Below are 19,679 nucleotides of genomic sequence, written 5' to 3' on the forward strand. Positions count from 1 at the left end.
CCGGAAGAATCACTTGACCTCTACGTGACCTAGACCATTGACCTTAAAATCACGTTTAATATCATAATAACAGAATATAATTTTACGCTCTCTTATTTCTAGCGTCGAAATAATAGGTCGCTACTCCAAAAACCGATGGGACCTTGACATGTTCTTTCGACTTTGACCTCATTAAATATGCGAGTTTAACATTTCTTCAACATTTGCTTTATATTTTCAACTTATAACGTAAATCGATATACGTATACTTGTATTTTATTTAACTAATTTTCCTCTAAATATGTCTTTCTTTCCAAACTTACAAGTAACTTCACGTTAAGGAGGTTTATCTGATTTGGAAATGACGAACATAAAAAAATTAATATAAGCTTATTAATATGAAGAAAACCCTCAAACAAAATTTTTGACTAGTTTGGATACCTAAGAGACGAGATATTAATAAAATAATTTTTCATGATTTAGTACAGTCTTATGAGAATGCAGATTTTTTTGGTCTTTCTACTTAGAGTGCGCAGCAATTGACAAACAGTTTTTACAGCAACTTGTATAAATAGGAAACCGATGTCTAAGGAACCGTATGACAGCTCGTAGAAATCGATTAGGTACTTGTAAGATACATAATTTATAATAATTCTCCTTCAAACTGCTGTTGCTGATTAACTTAACGTCCATATGCGTGATAGCGGCAACGCCGCGCTTCTCGACGTAGTGTATTATTTGAAATTCGCAGGTGTGACATGGTGTATATTTCAAGCTTAGGCATCCAAACAAAGCCAGCCAAGTGTAACGTTGCCAAATCTAAAGGCTTACTACTTTAGTCACTAGCGAATGTACAGAAAGTTTATCTATTGTCGCTTTAAATTTAAAACAAGAAAATGGTTGCATGTAGGATTCACCAAAAAAAAGGAATATATAAATCTCTGATTATTGATGTAGGGGAGCAAAATTTTCCCATAATTGGTATGTCGATGTTCAATATTTCAGAAACGAGAAATAGATGAGACTGTAAACAACTCATATTTGCTGTCCTAGATATGTCTGCCAAATAGATACGTCACATAAATTAGTTACAAAACATCGGGGTAAACTATAAGCTTTTCGTTTTAATCTATATATACAGGGTGAATCGGGTTCAAGGTACCCAACTCCGATTTCGAAAGAAATAATTATTTTATTTTGAAAAATAAAATATTTCGAAAATACAGACTATTTAGTTTTTCATTTTTTCGTGTTTTCCTCACAGAAATTTAAAGAAACTTAAGTAATTAGGCAACACTGTAAATGCCTCTAGGAACCGAAATGAAATTAAATTATTTTATCGATCCGTTACTATCAATAGATAGATGTACTTAAACTGTTTACACTTGTTTATTGATTTTAGTTATGAGCAATCCTTTAAGCATAATGCAATAAATCTCAGCTCTTGTTATTCGTATTTTATTCCGATTTTATTTGGAAAAACAAACGAAGCACATTAAGCTTTGGAACATAACATAAACACGTTATATTAACAATTTTCCACCTTTAGTACCGTGCTGTTTTTTTTTTCAATGCAAATACATTTGTGTTGTTTTCCTCGACGTACCGAGAAAACTATTTGGTTTCGTAGTGACGCATAATTGGTTTAATTCAGCAAATGGCAAATAAGGAGATTTTCAGTCTGTTATAATCAAATAATTCATTCTGTCGAGAGTTCCAAAATGAATATACAGAATAAAACAATTTTCAACGCTACGAGTTTATCAGGTTTATTAGATAACAAGTGGCTTTTCCTAGTGAAACCGCCCTTTTTGAAAAATAAAGTTTTCTTATGATATAGGTATTAACTCATATCACCTACTCTGAATAAAAAAGTGAAAATAAAACTGTATTTTGAATATTAAAAAGAATTTATTTTGTTTCTACTTTCTAAGTAAATACGTACTTTTAAGGTTAGATAAATAACTTTAGCTTTTATTTATAACAAATTAGTGATTAATACACTCGATTGTTACTGTCAATATTAATAAAAATATCTATTGAAAACAAACTATCGGCATTTTGAGCTTGTTCCCATCTGGCATTTTTTTTCAGTAAAGATATTAAAGAAAACTTTGACACCCTGTATACCCGCTATTATCAATTTTTGGACTAAGGCAAGTTTAGTTAAATCGACTTATTTTGAACCGTACTATATCTGGTGTAGCGTTGTACATACCCTTAAAAGGGTATGTACAACGGGGATATGCCTACTGTTAGAGCTATTAAGATTTTAAAAAAGTTAGCATGTTCTAATGAAATAACTACATTTTTCTCCAGTGTTGAGTTTATAGTTATAAAAATTACCTGAAAAATATCAAATGAATTATTAGAAAAATGTAATCTCAGTATGTGATAGACATAGAATTGAAAATCATTTTTGTTTTCCAATTTCTGTAAAATCATAGAAAACATACGGCGTCGACAAAATAATTCCATGTAGGTAATTAAATTGATGATAAATAAGCATGTGTAGAAATCTATTAATTGCCGATTAATATCAATATATATCATTAAACTAATAACTGCCAATGAATATTTATTGCGGAGATAATGAAATTAATAATTCATTTATCAAAATATATAGAAAAAAATATGGTAGTAAATGCTTTAATAGTTCGAAAATATCCTTGGAGATGGACGTATGAATATTTATTATTTGTAATAACCGTATGTACTTTAATAACTAAAGATACCCTTGAATATATAATTTGTACATAAAATGGACATTAGAATAATTATAAAATGGGGTGGCCAACGTGTAGAAAAAAATAAAGCTAACTTAAATCTAATAAAATTATACGGGAGCTAATAATAAAATACCTACATACTTTTAAAAAGTTTATACTGATTTTAAATCTAAGAAGTTACTTGAAAAACTTTACTAAATTGGGTATTTATTTAGCTCGTTAATTTTTGGAATAGTCGTTTATACAAAGTGATTCAAAATTCAATACAAAGTATTTAGGGGCGTATTTTTGAGGTCAAAATAAGACTTTTTTTCCTATAAACGTGGATTTACAAATGCTTAGTTTTCGATAAACAGGATGTTAAGGTTTTTTTCGATTTTTTAGGAATAATTTCCAAACAGATTTGAATGTTGGCATAAAACTTGGGGTACGAGTTTTTTTAATATGCTAAATTTAAATATGCAATTGCTTTTGACGCGGCTTGTAGAGGGCGCCACCTATAAGGGTACGCTTGAATTAAATTGGCCCTAACGTTTTTGCTACCCTGTACATTGACGTTTCGTATTAGTGAATTTATTCCACTATCAATTTTAAGCAAAACAGGTATACTTGGTCGAAATCCCTCGGACCAACCGTTTCCGAGATATTGGCTGATGAAGAGTTAAATGCACACCATATTTTCAAATTTTATTAACTATTTACGGTGAAAATTTTTAAAATTTAGTTTGACCATCTAATTAGTAATGCAATTATCTTGATTTGTATTTTTTTGATACAACTAGGTAATCGTTTTCGAGAAACGGTAGTATTGTCACTAGTCAACAGTGATTTTCTCGAAAACTGTTAATTGCATGAAAAAAAATGTAAAGAGCTAAAATTCAAGATCATTGCTGAGAAAGTGTATCGAGCAACAATGAAGGACTAGTTTCGTGTGAAGCTTTTCCCCGGTATTGTCACTGTCATCAAATGATCGCTAATCGAAGTTTGTAAGTACACATCTTCCTCAACTGACAGCTTTACAGCTTTAAAATGTTACATGTGATAGGTGTCATATTAAAAATTTACAATAATCAACATTGATGCATTTGAAAAAAATTAATAGTTGTTTTGATTAGATAATAGTTATGTCGAGTATCATGTTATGCCATTCGTTAAACACATCTATTAACATAACTCATCTTGCATTTTAAAACTGACAGGGATCAATTATTTCCATCAATAGAATTATTTCTTTTTCTATCCCATTTACTTTATTTTTGGCCTGTGATATTTCCTAAATATTTACATATGAAATTTGCAAACAATATTAGGTCATAAATAAAACAATCTCTGGTATAGGATAAGCGGTTTCTTAGAATTTAATAGAAGTCAGACTTTTATACATACATATATGTCATAACTAATCTTAGATTAATTCAGTGAATTATTTAACATTTAGATTTTTTATGTCTTTATTTAGTGCTCGTGTGCAATTCCACAAAAAAGAAGATAAATAAAACATCCATCAAACGACTTATTGATTGGTTATTATTAGGCTTAGTGCACGTGCAAAGTCTAACAGAGCCGGCGCAGAGGTCGGTGGCCTTCACAGCTGACTCGCGTTTTGAACAGTTCAGTTATTTACGGAGCCTTGTAGCAGTTGGTGTCGCGTCGATACCTTTCTTTGTGAAGTAAAATTCCAAAAGAGGATGATGTACACAAATATATATGTACGATACCAATAATATACGCCCAGTCAGTAGTATGATAAAAGAAAAAATGTGAATAGTGTTGGAAAAAAATCCATTTTGGAAAACGTGAAGTTTTATCTGGTACATATCAGGAGTTACCAGCAAATATATTAATATATCATCACGATCATCACCACGATAGCGTAGTCAGTCGAGCATGCGGTGGCAAGCATTTCTCAGTCTGACTTCCTATTCTGGTCCGTGTTCGATTCCTGGAGTTGGCACTAGCAATGTCGATGTATAATGATTGTTTGTCCGCGTTTTTTCAAGTGTAGCCCCCTTCCACACAGCATTTGGCTTTGGATTTAGGGGTTGTCTCATTTATGTGGTGTGTTTTATGTTTTTATGTTTACAGTTCATGTCTCAACAATTTCTCATACTGTCCGTTATCAACAGTAGACGGTCATTTTCCCTACACAAGTTAATATTAAGTCATAAACGTCGCCGTTTCTCTAAAGAAAACTTAGAAAAGCACGTAGTAATATGTTTCAACTCCTTCCAATATGCCATGGAAGCCTTGTCTCAACACTAAGGTTTATCGGGTAAGTGGTCTCATTTAAATTGATATAGGTATTTTATCACTTAGCCTTGCTCTTTGGTAATAGCACTGTGTTACGACATATTTTCTGTAAATATTAATATTTTCGTTCGTAATCTGACTACGACCCTGTTAAACTCCGCGGCGCACTAAGCCTAGTTACTATTTTTTTTGCTAATATTTTTTTACTAAAGATTTTAGTTCTTTGGTACAGAAATTACAAATAATGTATTTGTAAATTACGAATATACGTCAAGTAACGTCGCTTCATCATACGTTGCGTTGCTCGTTGCTCCTCATGTTATTCAAAGTTTAGGAAATATGTATTTGTAATTAATTTCAGAACAAACACAGTTTTAACATAACAACATGGCTTCAACCTTCGTTTAATGTAACCGTGGAGAATATCGAGTTCCTTAAAAAACGATTAAAAAAATTGTCCCAATAAATAAGGAAATATATTTTTTTTCTGAAAAAATTTTTTGTATTATATATTTATCGGCAACATCGTTAATAGAATCCACTACAGTAAAAGCAGTTAAAACACATGGGTGGATATTTATGATTCATTTTTGTCTCTCTAGGTATATGACAGAAAACACCAAATATCGAAATCTATGTTGTATAATAGAGGCAAATACAGTCTTGGCCCGAAACGAATGAGACAATTCGCTATTTAAAACCAATTTAAGTTAAGTAACACCAGGCGCCGTCTTCGATACTGTAACTATGTCAGAAGTGGCAAGTTATCTACATATAATGCAAGTTTAAAATTGCAACCAGTGAAAAGTTATCTAAGAAATTATGGCATATACAGGCAGTCTTACGGTGACGACCCATTAGAATATATTAGAGAATACTTTGATTTCATTTTTGAAAATTTAAGCTTCGAAATTTTCGGGGGTGCTCTCTTTAAATAAAATAATGCCATTGTTGTAGCACTTTCGGTTATACCGGAAGTCGCCATCTACTTGCTTATTTTATATAGAAGACCCTGTATATTTTTGCATATTTGGATTCTACGTTAAACTTTATGAGGACTTTTATCAAACTTCCTTATGCCTATCTCTAATGGTCTATACGAGATATTTCAATTCTATAAAAAAAAGTTGTTTTTTGATAGTCTAATTCAAAATTGTCTGTTTTTACATCGTGCAACTATTGATATTAGGAAGAGAGATAGGGGGTTGCCCATTATTTAAAAGAGCACCCCCGAAAATTCAAATCGAAGTAGTATCTGAAATGTTCTAAAGGGCTTTCACCGTAAAACAACCTGTATGTTTTATATTTCTTTAGAGGGGGTGCTATAGCGACGTTGGTCATTTTACTAAAAATGCTCCAGAGGTATAAAAGGTTTATCGGAAATAGAAACTAAGTTTGAGGTCTATATCTTCAATGGTTCTTGAATAATTAATTTCAAATTGTATTGCACGTCCAACCTTTGAAGGGTCGTTGAACCCTTAGAAATTGTTTTAGGAAATTATTGTCCTTTGTTTTTTTTTTCTTTTTTGATAAGAATCGTTCCGGTAAGTTTGTCGCTGTTACACCTATGAAACCTGCATAATTAATTAAAATTCAAGAAATCGTTCAAGTAATATTTGCGACTATCTTTCAGGAAATAATATATTTGCTTTGCTATTGACAAACAAAAAACATAAATTAACATCTTTTACTTAAACTTGGATGCGATCAAGATATTCAAGAAAAATCCGGTATTAATATGAATATGTATTACTGATTATATTTTTTACTTCCTCCTTTCGGTTTGTTTAATCGTATATATTATAGGGTCTGTAATCCTAACGTCTTTTTCCTCCTAGTTCTATAAATGAACACGTGGCATAACCTGGAACAGATCGATACCAGGAACACAAAGCCAGTGCCGCAGTGAGCGAAACTAATGACATTGTGGAAAGCAAGTACTCTGCGGACTAATGTCCCGAACATGTAACACGCTTTTCATATTATATCACTTCCATATTCATACCGTTTCATAGATAAACATAAAAATAGATTATTCGTCAGTTAGCTCGAAACTGGTATATATCTGGTGGTTCTCTGACGAATGGTCTTCACTGTTTATTAGATATTACCGCTACAATGCTGCTCGGGGCATTAGTCCGCAAGGAATTATTTCGCTCAATCTCATTAGTAAAAGTTATTTACGCCATAAGAGAGACAAGTATTATTTACCAGAGCGGAGCGATGGCTAGCAATAGAGTCCGAGACTGGTAAGTTATACATACTTAAGTGCTGCATGGTGTATAACATTTTATCTGCTCCCACAGTTCTTTATGGTTCATGAAATAAAGATTAGGTTTTATTTTTTGACATTTCTTAATCAATTCATTTTTATATTATTCGAAATCTTGCAAAGTCGCCTTTTTTGTTTGGATTTCGTCGTTTCTAAGGTGTTTATAAACAATTGAATTATTATTTCTGAATGAGTGATTTTCAAATAGAAAGTGCAGCTGCCTGCGCATTTTTATTGCCCGAGGAGTCAAACGTGCACTACGGACGAGCATATAGAAATTTCAAAGAATGATGCCAGAACAAAAATACTGATGTTCCTGAAATGTCACTGCTGGCATATTTCATGGAGAAGTTAAGAACTTTATAGATTTTCTCGTTCAGACACCCGATAACACATAAATTTGTTAATGAAGATAGTGACGGTCTTAGGCATTGCAGGAGCACGGCGTTCTGATGAGTTATGCAAACTTACTTTAGACAACGTCAATTTCAAAAATTTCGATGACACTATTGTACTTACAATTCCAGATTCTAAAAATGGTATGTCACGTACCTTACAATTACTTCTCGTCTGGGTTCTGTTTGTTACCTAGGAATTCTCAAGAAATTTATCAAGATTAGAAATTAAAACTGAAATTTCACACTTTTCTATGCGCTATCAAGCAGGGTAGATGTTACAACCAACCAGTCGGCTAGAATACCCTTCCTATGATTCCTAATAAGATTGCAAAGTTTTTGAAACTAGAACATCCTGAAACATATACAGTCCATCCATTCCGAAGAACATCGGGTTCTGTTTCTCACCTAGGAATTCTCAAGAAATATACCAAGATTAGATTGGAAATTAAAACTGATATTTCACGCTTTTTTTATGCGCTGTCAAGCAGGTAGATGTTACAACCAACCAGTCGGTAAGAATACCCTTTCTATGATTCTTAATAAGATTGCACAATTTCTGAAACTAGAACATCCTGAAACATATACTGGCCATTCATTCCGAAGAACATCTGCAACGTTACTGGCTAATATAGTATTAGCAATCAAGACACATGGTTGGTGGAAATCAGCCACAATTGCAGAAAGTTATGTTGCTAACAGTTTAAGTAACAAAAATGAAATAACCTATATGATTCTTTACAATGACATTTCAACTCCAAGTTCTAGTAGTATGTCGCATCATGCTGTTTTAATGGATCAGTAAGATAATATTGAGCCTCCGGTGACTGAAATGGAGCGGTCAAATCATTTTGAGAAAAATGTGACAATTAGTAAACGCGAGGAGAATAATTATCCAGATTTTATAAATGTTACTAAATGTAATAACTGTACGATTACTATAAATATTCATTCATAATAATTAATAAAATGTAATGTTCATCAAATATGAATAATTTATTTGTTCATAAAATATGCATTTATAACTCGAAATCGCTTTTTTCCTCCCGTTGTCCATAGCAATTTCCACTTCTACGGTAAAATGCACTTACCTCCTTAAAAACAATGTACTAATAGTCTATTTACTATAGTGGGAGCAGATAAAAGACTATATTGATATTGATACAGTGTATGAAAATTTAATCCTTGTGATTTCTAAGAAAAGTCAAATTTTCACATTGGGAGAAGCTTTTCAATTGCTGCTCCTTTAAAAAAATTTCTTCGGTACCAATTTTAGTTTAGCAGTTTAGTGTGTCTTATATTGATATTAGTGTCTTTTCTCATAAGTTCTAGACGACAATGACGACGACACACTGTTCACAGTTTTTTGTTGTCTAGGCTTTAAGAATTCCTCGTAGTTATGTTTCTTCTGTTTCTAATTGTGTTTCGTTATGTCTCCCTATGCTTCTAATTCTACCGTAATCAAATGAATGTGCCTACTGTCTATAAAATGATTGGATAATTCCAATTTTACTACTTACTTATTGGATTAAGTTGATTGTCAGTTATATATGACTTAATTGTTGATCACTTCTAAATGGCAATGTACCTAGAGACAGTAAATGAGTTAATGGAAAATATTTAGCCCACCCAATATTGTGGTTCTCTACATGAAGAAATATGTAATCATTTTCTGTGGCTGTGGTTAAAACAATAATTGCATCAATTTATATTTCATTTGGAGTCCGCAGATCGAGTGAAATATGTTGCAAAATGCAAAATACTAATCAGTCTTTCTAAATTAATTGGTGTGTAAGTTTTCTTATATCTTATGGCAATGAACTGGAACAGAAACCCTAGCTGGTCGATAAATATAGACTTCCCCTTCAAATGTAGTCATTTTTTAATTAAAATAATTGAAATCAATGGTAGAAGCAAAATTGACTTTTTGAATATTGAGGTCAATTCTGGTTGCTTACCACCAACTGACCAATAATCAATGGTTATGGCTTGATGAACATGCCATTTTTGTTCCCAAGTCAATTTATAATGTCCAAAGTGCACTGTGCTTTACAATAATGTCCTATTGGATATTTGGCATGATTTACCGTAGTAAATGTAATTGCCGTTGAGTTTTTGGGTGTTCTTTAAAGTAATTGTTTATATCTGGTTCTTCATTATTGGTGTGTACAAGAAATCATAAAGCATATTAAAATTTCGATCAGGAGGATGCTTAACGAAAACTTTCTTTCATTAAACATTAAAGTAATTTATATGTATGACATAATTTAATGAAATTTTGGAAATTATGGGCGATAACTTCAGGTCCTAAACAGTATTTATACTTATTTGTTTCTTCATCATATACGGTGTGCTTGTATTTGAAGACCAATATATACATTGAGAATACCACCGAAATTGTTGTAGTTGTGTTGGGGTAGGTGTGTTTTCTTTAAGTTATATTTATGAGTACTTAAAATAAAATTATACGTGCACTAAAAATAAAAACGAGAACATGCTGTTTTGAAAAATTTTGGCAGCCTATATATCTTGTAAAAAAAGTATGTATTCAAATAGAAAAATTCCTGTAATATAGAACTGGTTCGTGTTGGTATTTGTATGTGTTTATATTTACGCAAAATCCGGATTATTCATACGCTCTAAATACTTTTATCGACTGTATACTGCGACGCAAATAGCAATCGCTAACACATATTATCACATCATTAGTTTGCCTATCATTTATACAAAGTTAGTTGAACTCTCGAGCGGAAATATAGCTCTGGTAAGCCGTTACTGGGGACTGGCAGACGAAACGGTTATTGAAAAACACACCTGTAAACTGTTACATTCGCCTGATATCGCTTTAAGTGATGTCCAAATAGTTGATGTTTGTTTTTATTATATGGGCTTTTGGAAAGTGGTTTGGTTTTTCGGGCAATGCAGCTGGTATTTTTTAGTAGATGTCACGAGAAGTTCAATTCAACCGTACAAATAATTCAAAATAATAATATTTACTCATCTGGGCAAAGGAAAACTTTTTTATTTCTTTATTTCCCCTCTGGACCTTTTCAACAAAAAGTTTTAAGGCAGTAATGAAAACTACAGTGTGATTATTCACTGCGGAAGTCTCGAATACGGTGCAACGCTGCTTAAATTACGAATAAACTGCAGAATGATGAGCGCTCTAGAATGAATTGAATTTTCTTGTGAATTTCATAGATCACTAGAAATACGTAAATAGAAAACGTAGAAAGGTTAAATAATTTTGTAACTGTAAATACATATTAAAAGCTTTAAATTTTCAGGTAATTATCATTGAGCATCGACTAGTCTTATTAAAATGTTTCTGATTTTTTTAGATTATTATCCAATTTTCAGATTTTCTGACAGCACTTTTTTACTTTCTTTACGGGGGTATATTAGTTTGTAAGTTAATTTTAAATCCAGTTACATTTGAGCAAAAAATACGCAAAAATTTACGCAGTTGGCCATGACCATTATTATAACGGTAAACATTCTATTAGCATGAGCCTCTCTTCAAAATGTGGATTGCGTAATGACTGAAAAATTTAAAGTTTCTAATGCTTATTCTAAAAAAGTTATTCAACAGGGAAAAAAATGGTCTTAAAAACCGGAATAATTAGAAATACTTTTTTTTTTCAATTTTTTTTTAAATGGAAAACCAGAGAAACTTGAAATAAAAACATTCGTTAAAATATGTTTAAATATTCAGGACTTCATAACCCTGATCTTAAAATTAGTGCAACTCGGGCACAGATTAATAAATGATAAATATACTATAATATTTTATTTGAAATAACAGAAGGTAATAGAAAATAAACAAAACAGCAGTTCTCTATAATAAAACAGAAAACAATAGATTTAAGTGTTTTTAAACAAATTTCAACATAGGGGCATATAGGGAATTAGGGAAAATAGAAAAAAGTTTAAAGACAAAATATTATTATGTAAATTCTCATAAAAGGTCCTTGTCTGATACTTCTGGTTTAGAGCGAAATGTATTCAAAATCTGTATCTTCTAAAAACGAAATTAGCTTTTTTAGTTATTATTTTTTTTAAATATACATATAATAATAAATTCGATATTTATATCGGCAAACATAGCTATAGGAAATTTTGTTGTAGATTTAAAGAGTTCAGTTTTTCCGAATTTTTCCATTTTAAAACAACATATATTCAAAATATTTATCTTTCAATAACAAAATGATCTTTTTAATATTTTAATCATTTCAAATGGTTATCTTTTTTAATAAATAATAATAAATTAGGTATTTATATATCAGCAAACATAGCTGTAGGAAATTTTGTCGTAGATTTAAAAAAATAGTTGTTTTTCGGAATTTTTCCGTTTTTTCTTATTTTTTAAACAATTTTCCCGACTCAAGAAATTTTGTAACTCTGGAAATCTACATTACTACAGTTTTTTACAGTTGACTTGTTTTAAAGTTCTTCAATCAAGTGATTTTGAAATACAAGCCTGGGTAGTTCCTACAACAAAAAATTATTTAACTCAGTCGAATAATATTTTCTTATGCACTTATCATACCGCATATGCGTTCCTTTATTAATTAAATATCAATAAATTCATTTGAAACAGTAGTTAATATTGGCCACTAACAAATTGCAATTTATTTCAATCCATTACGTTTAGGATCCTAGCGATCGTTTACATCGCATGTGAATTTATTATATATACACAACAACGGTAAACAATACCAAAAATAAACAAATCCGCGTAGAGGCGATTCGAATTTTAGCGCCGCGAATGCGACCGCCCGATTGGTCGCCAGGGAACGAGTTCCTCGTTCGGACCAATCGCGTCGCGGCCTCAGCGCCGACGACGGATCCAAAGCCGACTCGATGTTCAGTGCTCGGCGGCTGCGGTCATGATAACTTCTCCCCTGCTGGGATATTGTTGGCTGCCTAATAACTGTGATTTCAGTAGTGTACCAAACGGCCCGTTGAACAAAATTTTCGGACGTTTCTTGTGGAACCAGCAGTGTTTTCTGACTATTGGACAAGCCGTAACTCCGTATGTCGGATTTTGGAATAGTGTCGCATTTTTTCATCATTCCACACTACCCCTGCGAACTATGGAAACAAGGTACGGATATTTCTAATTTATGAATTTATATTTAAAACTTCTATTTCGGTCGACCTAGTGACTGTCTTTAATGTTACGCACCCGCTTGCCAAGATCCATCTTTTTGCACGTAATTTTATTTCTGGCCCGAAAAAAAAATCCCACGGCAAAACCTAGTCATTCAGACGCATCCAACGACGATAAAGTAAGGCAATTGTTTTGCCCCAAACTACGTATACCCTCGTATCGACTATTGCAGTGGCGGCGAAACATTGTAGGGTGTGCCGGTTCTCCCATATTATCCCTTTTTTACTAATTACGACGGTCAAGTCATAATGTTGGGTGTGAGCACATTACCGCTAATTTGTTTTATAATCGGGACTCGCATATGAAAGTGAAATTAATTTAATATTAAATTCATGAATGGACGATAATAACATTTAATTCATAGTTAATTGTGTTGCATGAAAGCTTCGGGTGTATTTTAAAACAAACATATCACTATAATTTAACATATTTAACATAACTCTACTATTTGTATTCACCAAATAGTTCGATAATCTTTTAAGTAACACCCCTTTTTGTAAAATAATGTGTAAACTGAGAAAATACAATTTCTTTACATAATTCCCTGCCAGAAATGAAATCTCTTCTAGAGGAAATTATTTAATACCAATTAGAGAAAAACAAAAGTAATATTGTATATTATTAACTATAATAGATAAAATTCTCTAGAAAAAAATGTTTTATTAGTTGAATAATCCCTACATTAATTAGTACTTCCTTTTTGAAAGTCTGATATTATCTTCGTACAATGACGTAATTTTTTTATGATAGTTATTAGGGAATTTGTAAAAGTTCTTGGTCATATTCTTTGCTTCTGGATTTAAGCAATCATTTAAATAATGCTTAATTGTAGTTTTAAATATTTACTGTTGAAAAATCGCTTTATCCTAAGGATGGCCTTTAGCTATTTAAACGAAACATGTAAATTCATTTTTAACTGCATGTGGCAATTTTAGCAGCAAGGACAAGGTTGGTTATAATTGTCGCGAAACTGAATGGATATCTGCCGCCTAGTATCTGCCTATATTTATCATCGTTAAAAGAATTTTTACATTTTATCTCCTAATTTCATTGTTTGACGTTTTTCTTTTATTTATCATCATGGGCATTCAGTTGATTACAATGGTTTACAACAAAAATTACTTTTTTATGCAGGAACTATAAACAATATTTTAATTACGGCTTTGTTTTTGAGTCATCTATGCAAATTATGTTATTTATTATTGTTTTTGTTCAATAATGTGCGGAATATATTGCCATTGTTCGTATGATATTGTGTGCTTTGTTTTTTATTGTGAGCAGCTTGGGCTTTGTCGACAGAAGATAAGAATGCAGAAATATAATGCACTAAGTAATTTAAATATGTGATTTAATACTATTTTATACATATTTACATTTTCCCGTATGGAGAAAATATGTTTCTTTATGGCAAAAGTGTCAATTCTTCTTTATGAGGAAAGCAAAGTTTTACAGTTTTATTTTCCTAAATTCTCCCCAAATTATATATAATCCTTTGGTACCAACTATCTAGGTATGTGAAGAAGTATATCCATACTGTATATTGAATTCATGTTGCAAACTTTCAAAGAAATTGTCTCCTTGTTTGTAACAACTCTAACACCAAGTTGTACAAAGATCAACACAAAATTCAGCCCCGATAAATAAATTAATTCATTTATTTATTCAAAATTAAATAAATGTATAAGAGCTAACAATAAAATATATAGTTTTACAAAAAAGAATCTTAGTTCAGAAAAAACTAATAGAATTATTTACTGATCATTAAACAGATAATTTTTCAGTAGGATTGCTCTTGTAAAAGGTTGCAAGAAGATCAGAGTAATAAAAAATTCGCCATTATGATAAAATTTTTATATGTATTTGGCCTATATTTTGTAACTGAATATGAAATTTTGGTATAAATATCGTCTTGTTGGTATTTGTGTAATCGTAATTCTCTCCTTTAATGATACTTTTGACATTTAGGGTTAGATTCCAACATATTCCATTTTTTTAAGGTAAGTGCTCAGTGGTAAAAGGCCAACCTGTTCATTTAAAGTAATTGTTATAAAAAGTTGTAACATGGACTTTTTATGCATTTACACATCGTAGGTATCTGATTTCGCATGAGCATTTAGTTTTTTTATACATATTTATTTATTTAAGGTTACCGTCATCACATTGCTGGATTGAATTACAGATTTTTTCGACGTAACAATTTATACAGATGATAACACATAGCTGTGTAACAAATAATCGTTTCTCTTCAATGTCTAAATTTTTAGGCAAACAAATACGTCTAAATAAACATTCATTATACAGAATGCTTTTAAAACAAGTGTACGATTTAGGTGTATTTCGAGATCATTTGATATGAAATAATTCAAAATTACCTCAGCAATTTTCAGTATAAATTAAAATCAAGATATATAATTATATAGAACTTTATACAGGTTGTTTCAGGATTAAGTCGACAAACTTTAAGGAGATATTCCTCATAAAAAGATAAGAAAAAAATCAAGTCTAATTTTTTTTCCAGAGACGCTTCAATTTCCAAATATAGGGCGTTAAAGATTTTTAGAAACATTTTTTAAATAACTTCTAAATGAAGAAGGTTATTTATTTATACCAAATTTGGCATCTTGACATCTTCTTATAAGATACCATTTTTTATGGTTATGGGGACTCAGACTCATTAAATTATATAAAAAAAATAATACGGCCCAACTGAAAATAAAAAATAATGCTGTTTTTGGATAGAACAGTTTGTTATTGACAAAAAGTGTACATTCACTTTTTTCCTAACTCTTATAGTTTCATGGCAAAATTGATTTTTCAGAAGGGTGCTTCTAGATTTTGTCGATAAATTTTAAAATGAACCTCAAAAATTTTCAAGGAGTCTGCTGTCAAGCAATGTTAATTTGACGTTTAAAATGTTATTTTGCGAATTGTTGCATAAATTATCCATTAGATAAAACAGTTCAAACTAATAATAAAAATAAATTTAATAATGCCAACCATATTTTCGAACAATGAATATGTCATAATGTCAAATTTTGTTGACTGGTTAATCTTACTTCAACTTATCTGGCAGTGTAGCTTATAAATTCAATGATCTTAGAGACGAATGTTGCGGTAAACAAGAAGTCGGTGTTTTGTAAATCATTTTGTAGTAGTATTTCATTCCGTTTAAAACAGAGTAGTTGTGTAAAATCAAAATATGTAATTCTCACTTCAAATTTAATATCGTTATTTGTTTTGTATTCTATTTTTTAAATGAATTTTTAATATTCTGTAGTTAGAGGTTATGCCTTTGAAAACAAGTGGTGCCTTCGCCTATCAGTTCCCGTTCTAAATTAACTGCTTTTAGTGAATTTTTATTAGTATTGTGTTAAATTTGATATAGGTTGTTGACTAAATGTATTCTGTAGCGACAAACTGTTTTAAGGAGGTATATCGGGTTTATTCAAATACACAGATGTACTTGAAATTTATATAGCGTATTTATCCAGTGCTCCCTCTGTGCGTCATATTTTTTTGATTTTTTTTTTTATTCTAGATTTTGAGATATTGTTGTTGAAAGTTGTTCATTTTAACATAGGATTATATGGCGAAGATAGACGGTGCGGCTCTATTTGCCCATAACTGAGGAAAACAGTGTGAAACAAAACTTTTCCATAGATAGTACACAGTATTATCTTATTTTTGATGCAAAACTAATGTAAGTTTTAAACATAGTACAGCTCTATTAATTAGAAACAGAAACCAATAATTGGATTTCTGTCTGACTTGATGATTAATGTGGCAACGTCGCAATCAGCTGACAGCAAGGAGGGAATACATTTGAAAGACTTGATAAAAACGAAATTGATTTCAAACATATACATTTTTCCTAAATCCCATGTACATTGTTATCAACAATAAATTATCCACAACAGATGATTTTTTGTAATGTTTTTAAAAAACTAGATTAATTAAAAAAGACTAGGAAGCTGTGATATATTTATTGGAATAAAAAATACAGTTGATAAATCCTTTTAATATATTTAATGGTTTATAAAAACATCGTAATCATTACCCAGCAATATTTAGGGTTACATAAAGTTTTCTTTACTTGATTAATATAATTAGTAATACTTGAGATAAAAGCATTTGTACGGAATAACAAAGGAACATAAATATTTCTCAGCAAACTTTATATCTAAAAAATTAGTTATAGTTGCAAAACTTTTGTAACATTACTAAAATAGAGATTAAAAACACGAACAGTGAGTAATAATGTAATTTCTATCACAGAACCTTCAAAATTGCATCCAACATTTTCTTTGACTTGGACGAGAGATGGGCGCGAGTGTCATTTCATTTCTTTAGAACTAAATTAACATAATTCTCGTTGTTTTACCAGTTCACATGATTTACGGATTTTAAATAAAGGATACAAATCTTCGCGAGGATAATACGATATATTTGCTATATATAATAATTATATTGTACATAGTTTACACACAATACATTTTTGAACGCGTACGCATCTTTACCCGAATTTGACGCGCAATATCTCCGATGTCCGAGGTCTGTAGGTTCGCAGTGTGTACAACTGCTAGTCAATTATTAGCGCTGTTGCCACATCTACATAGTCTTTATGCGTTTATTAAATATAATTTAAAACTACTTAAATATGATATTTTTATGTTGTTAATTTGTCAATATTTCTTTACTATATAGATAATGTTTATCGCAAATAATTTCAATAGAATTTAATTTTTTCAAATTGGCAGCGAGTTTTAGTCCCATAAGAAAGCATGGGACCCCCCCATGCGCTCCTCACTTCCCTCGGACCCCGATATACCTCTTTAAGTTCCTTATTTTTTAATAATTAGGCAACCCTTTATTTGTCTAATTTATTTCTTGCGTAATTTAACATTTACTTTTTAAATAGATTTTAAATAAAAATAATATTAATTTTTCAATAGTTTGTGGTTTCCTTTTTTGCGAAGAATTTGGGTTAAAATTATTTAATTCATTCTTTAAACCAATTAGTATTTTTAAGCTATAATTTATCTCAGGGCATTAGAATTATACACAGGGTGTTTTCACTTTAAATTTGGAAAACGCAGGAATATATTCCCTATCAAAAATTAAGTGTAGTTTGCTCTATAAATTTTTTTTATGAAAGCCTTTGTTTTGGAGATACAGGGCGTTGAAGTTAAAAAAAAAATAAATACTTTTTGACATATCTCGGCTATCCACGTGTAGATTTGATTTAAACTTGGTGCACATTATGCGTATTGGGGGTTCTCATAATTGGCAGAATATTTGTCTTATCCCATTAGCCAGTGGCGTGCAAAGGGGGATGCGTGGCCCCTTTTTTTTAAAAAAAAGTACGCCATTGAGTTTTTCGAAGAATGTAAAGTAAATTTAAATACTACCATACAAAAGTACTCTAAAAGGCCTCTTGGTATTTTTCGATAATACGCAGCGTTCATGAGACTCTCGGACTATTAAGATTTCAATGCATGAAAAAAAAATAATTACGACATTGAGTAGAGGAAAGTAATGAAAATATTTACAGGTTCTTGACTTGCTGCGAAACAAAAAAGTTGCTATAAATTTTAATGCAGCATTTGAATTCAAAGAANTATGTATGCTATGTGCATATGAGTAGATTTCTTTGCTATATAGATAATGTTTATCGCAAATAATTTCAATAGAATTTAATTTTTTCAAATTGGCAGCGAGTTTTAGTCCCATAAGAAAGCATGGGACCCCCCCATGCGCTCCTCACTTCCCTCGGACCCCGATATACCTCTTTAAGTTCCTTATTTTTTAATAATTAGGCAACCCTTTATTTGTCTAATTTATTTCTTGCGTAATTTAACATTTACTTTTTAAATAGATTTTAAATAAAAATAATATTAATTTTTCAATAGTTTGTGGTTTCCTTTTTTGCAAAGAATTTGGGTTAAAATTATTTAATTCATTCTTTAAACCAATTAGTATTTTTAAGCTATAATTCATCTCACGGCGTTAGAATTTCTTGCCACATAATTTGGCAAACGCGCAATTCTTTGGTGCCCATGTGGATAGCAGTTCTCCAAATGTTATTCCTTAAAAAATACATATCTTCCTAAAGATTTGTATTAATTTATTAACGATTTATATTCGCATTTTGAGGAAATGATACATATGTTGTTGTTTTGCAATTGTCAGTCGCTGGGGAAACGACATTGTGCATTCACAGTAGCTCGCGCTTAAGCCACGCTGCCTCACTTACGGCTTTATTACGTTTAATTACAAAATTAATTAGCATATGAATTGTCGGCACATGAGTCATGCTCGTATATTTATTTTTTTCTTGATTGACTATTATGAATCACATTTGCTTTTGCAAGGTACCCTTACTTATAAGTACTGAACATATTGCGCGGATGACGAAAATGCAATAATTTATGCGAACTAAACCGCAGAACTGGTTGTTTGTATGAAGCAAGGCACCACGGGGCGAAGTTGGCAGTAAAACGGCCGTTATGGGTCCGTAAATGCTGGATTTAGAACTGAGAGCGTCTAATTTCGAGTGGTTCCCACAAGCATTTGCATATTACCAAATGTAAAAATTATAGGTGGTTCGTGTAGCAAAAGTTAAAAGTTTCAGAATTTTACGGTCAGTAAAGCTGAAGTATCTCGTGTAGGTACACACGGAAGGATAAAAGTGGTGAAGGAATTTGTAGCATGGGAGTAGATAAATTTCTGTTATTTAGTCCTACTTAAATGTTACGACCCAAATTGGGTAAAACGGATAAAATGTCTTTTAACGGACTACTTTCAAAATACTGCAATTATTGAATATAAAAGATCTGTGTATCTTTTGATATTTTATGGAAATAGTTCTTTCATTTTTTCTG

At 31.2% G+C, this 19,679-nt stretch overlaps 1 protein-coding gene across 2 annotated transcripts in view; it reads left to right on the forward strand.

The window, feature by feature from the left end:
• The first annotated feature begins 12,499 nt into the window (after positions 1-12,499).
• The window catches only part of LOC108903717 (protein gustavus), a 226,173-nt gene continuing 218,993 nt past the window's right edge, over positions 12,500-19,679 (forward strand). For both annotated transcript variants that reach the window (XM_018705996.1, XM_023454451.1), the window contains exon 1: positions 12,500-12,732. In XM_018705996.1, the coding sequence (XP_018561512.1) occupies positions 12,515-12,732 (218 nt within the window). In that variant the 5' untranslated portion in view covers positions 12,500-12,514. The remainder of the gene's footprint in view (positions 12,733-19,679) is intronic.

This window comes from Anoplophora glabripennis, unplaced genomic scaffold (genome assembly GCF_000390285.2).
Source record: "Anoplophora glabripennis isolate ALB-LARVAE unplaced genomic scaffold, Agla_2.0 scaffold63, whole genome shotgun sequence".
Classification (NCBI taxonomy): Eukaryota; Metazoa; Arthropoda; class Insecta; order Coleoptera; family Cerambycidae; genus Anoplophora; species Anoplophora glabripennis.